Source organism: Mandrillus leucophaeus, unplaced genomic scaffold (assembly GCF_000951045.1).
Source record: "Mandrillus leucophaeus isolate KB7577 unplaced genomic scaffold, Mleu.le_1.0 Scaffold858, whole genome shotgun sequence".
NCBI classification, from domain to species: domain Eukaryota; kingdom Metazoa; phylum Chordata; class Mammalia; order Primates; family Cercopithecidae; genus Mandrillus; species Mandrillus leucophaeus.
Genome location: NW_012109341.1, coordinates 818,644 through 826,677, shown reverse-complemented (window position 1 = coordinate 826,677; position 8,034 = coordinate 818,644). Strand labels below are relative to the sequence as shown.

Genomic DNA, 8,034 nt, shown 5'->3' with positions numbered 1-8,034 from the left:
AACCAAGAAGGCAAAAAAAAAAAAAAAAAAAAAAAAGGCAGAAGAAAAGTAATTTGCACTTAAAAATGAAAACAAACCACTTTTCTCCTGTTCGCTTGGTATTTGTAGAAGTTTCAAGTAACAACACTACTATGTGTGGGTGAGTTCGTTCACTAAAATCCGTGGTTTCTGAGGCTGGAAGCCTCAGCCTACAGTCCCAGAATGTTACCCAAGAGTGCTGATGTAACATCAATGCTTCATTCTCTGAGTGCTATTTATTGTCTCAGTCTTCATTGCTTAAAGTCAGGAAACAACAAACACATTCATATTTGTGGCAAAACATCTACCTACTCATGACATGGCAAATAATCATTTTACAATAACAATACAGTACAATATGATCGTGCTACTTTCATGGCTAGGAATGAAGTTGTTGGATTTCTCTCTCAGAGCTACCCCTAAAGGCATTCACTTTATATTCTCTGAAGAGAACCAGCTAACCAGGTGGAACATCCACTAAGAATCTTCCACATAACCGAACCCCAGGAGCTTCCCTATTGCCCATACCAGAGAGGCCCATTTGGAAATACACCATCTGGTTTCTTGAGCACAGACCTGGAGTGTGGGATTCAGCTTGGCTGGCTCCAAAGCTGGCCCCTACTGATCAGCCTGAGATCCCCAGCCTGCACAGGCTGATTCCACGGCCAACACGTGGGCCCCGTGAGCATGTGCGTCCCGGGGCGGGGCGGGGGGGCGGGGTTCCTTTGGGAAAGTACTGGGAGAGGGAGTCTTCCTATCTGAGTATCTTGGGTTGTGATTTGGTGTGAGCTTCACTGGCAGCTGCAATAGCAGCAACTCAACAAAACGGGACTGTTACACAAGCGGGGCGGAAGGCAGGTGGGCCGGCAGGGAAGTTGGTATTCGATTACTTGAAATATTCAGTTGTCCAGAGGGCAAGGACACGCACCAATCAAAGGACCACCTCTAGGTTTCAAAGCACGTCAAGATCTGTGTAAAGTCCTCTTTGCCTTCGTAAAATCTCACTTCAAAAATTCTACCAAATGCTCATCAGACGGAAATAACTGTTTCATCCCTCTAAAGGACGAAATGAAAAGCACCATTCAGTGTTTGGCCTGTCTGCTGGTTACCCACAAACTCAACGGGTGGGTTCCGAGAAGCAGATGAGCCATGAAGAGCATCAAACAAGCATTACTGCTCTGGCCACCACAGGGTCAGCTTTGAACCATAAGAAAGAGCGAGAAACTCCTTTGAGTCGCTGCTGGGCCTGCCGCCTGTGCTGGGTCTAGACATGTGTCACCGGAATATTGTCTTTGTGGCAGAGGAAGCAATGTCAAACATTAAATTGCTAACGTATCCATGACAAGCATTCATATGAGCCAACAAAATCACCAAGGTTCTGCTATTAAGGAGGATTCAGGAAGACTGGGCATTACTTTTAGGAAACTGGGATGACTCAAAATAGCACTGCTGAGTGTTACAAGATTTTTAAACTAATAATCAGCAAATCTTTTCAGCTGACTTTTGGCTTTAAGAGTTCTTACCAAAAACATTGCTAAAGTGGAATGAGAGGGGCTCAAAGTTTGTTTTTTTATTTCATTATAAGAGCTGTCCCATCTTATCCAGTTTTCTTCTTCCTCATTAAAAAGGGGGAAAAAAGGCATATTACATTTCTAGATGGTAAGAGTAAATGCTGTACTCTTTTCTCAGAAATTACAGGCTTTAAGATGCTCTTTAAAATGGTAGAAGGGGCATGTCATGCAGTTAGCCAATAAATGCAATCCCTGATTAAAATGTGAGTTCTAAAAGTTTGAAAACGTCTAACTATGTCAGTGCTTTTTAATTTCAGGGCTCTGAGCCTGGCTTTGATTTGTGTGTTGATTTTTCTTGGTCCTCTCTCGTGAGAGCTAATGCTACACGTCTTTTAATTTCACCCACCACACCTTCACAAACTTAAGTCAACAATGATATGTTCAAAAATCTTTGTTTTCCCTTTGAAACTGGATGCAAAAAAGAAATCTCTCCTGTCAGTGGAGACAGCTGTGAAGGAACGAGGCGCCTGCACATAAATCTCCTTAAACTTTTTGAATAGCTGCTTCTCTTTATCCCACTGGTATATCTGAGAGAATGTATAGTCACTCCCCAGGGCCAGGTAGTGATTATCTTTAAAAGAAAAGGGCTGCAGGGTCATGGCCCCCCGGGATGGAAGAGCTTGGATCTCCACGAACTGCTTACTGTTCCACCTCATGACCCGGGAGTCCCCGATGAAGCGGGTGAGGGAAAGGTACAGGGTATTGTGCATTCGGAAGCTCTTCACAGCCAGTACGTCCTCCATGTTGGGGATGTCACCATGGGGGACAAACTTCTTAGAGCTTTTATTCCACTGGAGGATGATGGGGACCTGGGAGCGGCTGGACAGGATGAGATGCGATTTTCCATCGATATCAACAAACTCTGCATCCGTGTCTCTGAACCACTCATGCAGTGACTGGTAAGAATAGAATCCTTTGCTGTTCCATTTGTAAACTGTGGACAGACCAGCCTTCGAGCTGTCTGCGATGACAAAGAACGTCTCGTCGTCGATCTGAAACAGCTCGATGTCGTTGGGCTTGGAAATGCGAGAGACCTCTATGTCTTGGAATTTGACAAATTTGGTCCAGCTCTCGTCGTATTTGTAAATGTGAGAGCCGCCGAAGAGCTGGGCTACCACCACAAAGACCTGATCATCGATGAGAATGGCCTTACAGCCCACGATGGACTGACCTGTGCTCCAAAATAAAGGAGAGGAGATTAGTGCAACTACAGCTAAAAACGCATCTCCACTTGTACTCTTGTACACTGCTGATGGGAGTGTGAAATGGCACAGTCACTATGGAAAACAGTAAACATGGACTTAACCTACGAGCCAGCAATTCCACTTCTTGGTATAAACCCAAAATAATTGAAAGCAGTGACTCAAAGAGATATCTGTACACCTAATGCTATAGACCACATGTTTCTGCTCTCTCCAAATGCATATGATGAAACCTCACCTCCAATGTGATGGTATTTGGTGGTGGGGCCTTTGGGAGGTGATTAGTTCATGGGAACAGAGTCCTCAGGAATGGGGTTAGTGCCCTTCCAACTCCCTCTGCCCTTCCACCACATAAAGACACAGCAAAGAGGTGGTCAGCTATGCAGTGGGTTCTTGCCACATACCAAATCTGCCAGTGTCTTGATCTTGGACTTCCCAGCCCCAGAACTTCAAGAAATAAATTTCTGTTGCTTATAAGCCACTCAGTCTATGGTATTCTGTTGCAGCAGCCCAAACAGACTAAGACACCTATAACATCATCCTTCACAATAGCCAAAAGGTGGAAGTAACTCAGGTTGCTTCAACGGATGAATAGACCAAGTGTGGCATATACATAAAATGGAATATTATTCAGCCTTAAAAAGGAAGAAAATTCTGACATATGCTACAACATGGATGGACTTTGAGGGCATTAAGCTAAGTGAAATAGCCAGTTACAAAAAGATAAATACTATATGATTCCAGTTATATGAGGTACCTAGAGCAGTCGGATGTATAGAGACAGAAAGGAAAGGAGTGGTTTTCAGGGGCTATGGGATGGGGGAAATGAGGAGTTGTCATTTAATGGCAGAGTTTCAGTTTTTCAAGATGAAAAGCGTTTGGAGGTTAGTTATACAACAATGTGAATGTATCTAACACTACTGACCAGTATATTAAAACATGGTTAAGATAGTACATTTTGTGCTTTGTGTATTTTGCCGCAATTAAAACAATTTTTTAAAATTATCTAAAAATGTGCTTCCATAGAAATGGTCAAGTGAGGTCATCAGGGCCTCTGGAGTCCTCAGAGGCAGGCATACAATTCAGGAAACTCACTAATGCACCAAAGGAATTATCATCATGCTTTTTAATAAAGCTACATTAAATAGCTTGATTTAGCCATTCCACAATCTATACATATTTCAAAACATACATTTTATACACAAATAGACACAATTTAATTTGTCAGTTAAAAAATGTGTATCCATGGAAGAAAAATAAAAAGTATTTCCTGACTCCATATGGCAGAAGTAGGCAGTTAAACAGGCTTCTCCTGGCGGTGGGGTTGGGTAAGGGATGGTAAAAAGGCAGGACTGAGGTCTCAGAGGCAGGAGAAAAAGATTTCTGAGTGTTCTTGAAGACATTTGGGCTCTTTTGATTTCCAGAGCCAAAGGAAGCCAAGTGGAGGCAGAAAGAGTAGGGTTAAACCTCATGACACAGACCAGAGGCCTAGGGTTCAAAGCCTAGCCCTGCACCTTATAAGCTTTCTGACCCTGTGCCAGTTAACCCAACTCTGTGCTCAAGTTCTTCATTCATAAAATGAGATTGAAGATGCTGCCAGCGCTGATCTTACAAGTGACTGTAAGGATGAAATGAGATCATTCTTGGCAAGTGTTTCTAGCATGGAGCACTGGCACCTAGGGGGTGATTGATCATTAGTGGCTATCATTATTGGACAATTGAAGCAATTGTCGCAGTAATCACAAGACCTTGCCCCTTAGTGCTTGCCCATAGGGGGCATGCATAAATATCTAAAGAAGGAGCGATAGTCTGAATGATCTCGTTCAGGCGTCATAAAACTAAGACTTTGCAGAGACAGGGGACCATTTTCCATGGTGACTCTCCTCTCTGGCACACCTCCCACCATCCCTTCTCATCCTGCACCCAGATGCCCCCCAGACCTCCCCATTCCAGAAGACCAACCACTAAGCAAAGGACCACCCACAAGACCACTGATCCTCCATCTAGATCATTTGATTAAAGGTTTTTTCTTTCCTTTAATTTTCTATGTAATTTGGACCAAAGCGAAATTGGCCAGAATCCCAAATTCTAAGGATGATTCCATTTCTATCCTAAGGACTGGCTTTGGGGGCTGACACTGGGTGGTTTTCAGAGTGGCATTTACTTTTCTCTTTCACCATTCTGGCCTTCCTGCAAGGACCTAATCCCTTTTCCTTGTTTAAAACTAATTATTGCATTGTTTTTTCCTGAGGATATGTGTGCTAAATGTTTACCAGAGCAAATTTTGAAAATACTAAGAGGTAAAACGTAAAAAGTGTGTAGGTGGGCCGGGCACGGTGGCTTATGCCTGTAATCCCAGCACTTTGGGAGGTTGAGGTGGGCGGATCACGAGGTCAGGAGATCAAGACCATCCTGGCTAACACAGTGAAACCCCTTCTCTACTAAAAATACAAAAAAATTAGCCGGGCGTGGTGGTGGGCGCCTGTAGTCCTGGCTACTCGGGAGGCTGAGGCAGGAGAATGGCATGAACCCGGGAGGCGGAGCTTGCGGTGAGCCGAGATCGAGCCACTGCACTCCAGCCTGAGCGACAGAGCGAGACTCCATCTCAAAAAAAAAATAAAAATAAAAAAATGTGTAGCTATGACCAGGCACTATTCTAAGTACTCTACATGCATTTACTTATTTAATCCTTATAACAACTGTATGAGGCATATACTATTCTTAGCAGCATCATCATCCATTTTACAAAGGGTAAAACTGAGGCACAGAGAAGTTAAGTAATTTAGTAAAAGTCACACAGCTAGTATGTGGTAGAGACTGAGATTTAAATTCAGATCGTTTGGCCTCAGTCTACACTCTGCTACCAAAGAACCAAAAAGCACAAAGAAGAAAATACAAACCAGTTGTACTATAGATGTGAAATAACACCTAATATCTTGATTATATTATTTAATGTTTAATCTATGCACATATTCAAATATTCTTTTTTCAAAAACTGGGGTTTATGTTATCCATAGATATTTTATAATCTACCTTTTTTCCACTTGGCGCCCATGCTGTGAACATTTCCTCATGCTGATGATTCTTCAACAACTTGATACTGTTTGACACTACACAGAATCTCATTGCATAGATGTACCATCTTGTATTTAATTAATGCTCTACTGTTGGACATTGCAGTTATTTCTAGGTTTTCCTTATTGTAAAATAACGTTTCCTTTGAAATATTGTTAAATAACATGTTTTGATACCATCTGGCAGTGTTCTCAAGTGTAAGAATTGCTGGGGCAAATGTTGTGCACATTTTTAAGCTTTTGGGTTTTAACTGCCAAACTGCTCTTCAAAAGCGGCATTGACTTCCACCCTGCCAACACTAATTGAGAGTGCAGGCTCCTGGTCTGTTCTTGAGCACCTGGCTACGGAGGCCACCGCCCCCCAGAAGCATCCTAGAGGTCTGCCTGTCACAGCCAAAGGACCGCGTGAAACAGAAGGAATTCCTTTCCTGGAGATGCTCTGGAACACACTCTGTCCAGGTTAGCCGTGGAGTTGTCAGTAGCAGACAGATCATTGTGTGCGTGTGTGTGGCGCGTGGGGGTGGTGAATGTAGGAAGAGGGATTACAGGTCGGAACATACTTAGCCTGCAGAAATCAAAAGGCAAACAAAATAAACCAAAATTGAGAAAGCCGAGATGAGGTGTAGAGAGAACGAGGAGAAGCGAACCTCACGGTGAACATGACCATGGGTTTCTCTCTCTCCCCTGGGGCACATGGACAGCTGGAGCCGTCCCTTTGGCAACATGGTCACCAGGCCGGCAAAGGAGGAAGTGCATGGATTGAGAAAATCCTGCCCCGCCCTTGTCAACTTGGTGACAACCCCACAGCCAAACAAGATGTCAAATGAGGTATGCACAGCACAGGGGGGGAGAATGATCCATTTACCTCCTTCTTCTTCTAGGCAAGTAGCACCCAGGGCAGCGTCCTTGCCTATCCACGTGTGCTGTAGGGCTTTCCCTCATGCCAGGCTCAATGCCAGCTACCGAGAGACAGCTCCACTCCTCCCTCCATGGAGCGATGCCCCTTCTTTCTGTAGCACCACCTTCTACCTCCCTCAGGGAAGTCTGCTGCTCTCTGCATTCCCAACGCTCATGCAAGTTGTGGAGCAGTTTTAATGGGAGTCATAAAGGTAGAGTCTGTGGGGGGAAAAGGAGGGTTGCTCCTATTTTACCCCCATTAAATCCTTACAGTATTGGCCAGGCACGTTGTCTCATACCTGTAATCCTAACACTTTGGGAGGCGGAGGCGGGTGAATCACCTGAGGTCAGGAGTTCGAGAACAGCCTAGCCAACATGGTGAAACCCCGTCTCTACTAAAAATACAAAAATTATCCAGGCATGGTGGTGTGTGCCTGTAATCCCAGATACTCGCAAGGCTGAGGCCGGAAAATCGCTTGAATCTGGGAGGTGGAGGTTGTAGTGAGCCGAGATCACACCACTGCACTCTAGCCAGTGTGACAAGAATGAGACTCTATCTGAAAAAAAAAAAAAAATTCCTTATAGTGTTTCCCTGAGTCCAATACTATGCTGATCTCATTTTACAGATAAAGTGGAAATTCCTAAAATCTCCACTTTACAGATGAAAGGGGCTCGTGCACATTAAACCACTTGGCCACGGCCACCAACCAGTAAGGGCTGGAGCCAGGATGATCAAAAGCCAGTCTGATGTTGGAACTCATTTCTCGGGCTTGGTGGTGAAAAGAGGAGCCAGGTGGGCTTCATGTCATGGTCGCCGAGCTGTGGGATGATTCAGACTTGGAGACTGAGGGGCTGAGGAATCCTTGGAAACTAACAAGGTCCAGCAGGTCTTTGACCCCAGCCACACCCACTCGGATCGCACTGACTTCCTCCCTACCAGCTCTGTGGCCTCCGTTCGGTCCAGGCCATGCTTGCTTGCCTGGGTTCCAGATTCTTTTCACAGCCTCTTAGCTGGCCACTGTGCTTCCACCTTTGTGCCCTCACTCCAAAAGTCTATATTGGACCTGGTAGCTGGACACAATCCAGCCTCTTAGCTAGGTACCTGCATCCTCCTGCCTCTGCACAAAACCCTCCGTGGCTTTGCAGGACATTCAGAAGAAAAGCCAAGTCCTTCCTAGGATCTGTGAGACTCCATGATGAGCCTTTCTGACTTCGGACTCATCAACTGCAACTCCGCGCTGGCTCATTTTGCTCATGCCAAACCATCCCCCC

At 44.8% G+C, this 8,034-nt stretch overlaps 1 protein-coding gene across 1 annotated transcript in view; it reads right to left on the bottom strand.

Annotated features, from left to right (window-relative positions):
• Positions 1-223: 223 nt before the first annotated feature.
• Positions 224-8,034, bottom strand: part of LGI2 (leucine-rich repeat LGI family, member 2) — a 43,002-nt gene continuing 35,191 nt past the window's right edge. Inside the window, exon 7 of the mRNA XM_011968736.1 lies at positions 224-2,760. Coding sequence (XP_011824126.1) covers positions 1,943-2,760 — 818 coding nt within the window. The 3' untranslated portion in view covers positions 224-1,942. The remainder of the gene's footprint in view (positions 2,761-8,034) is intronic.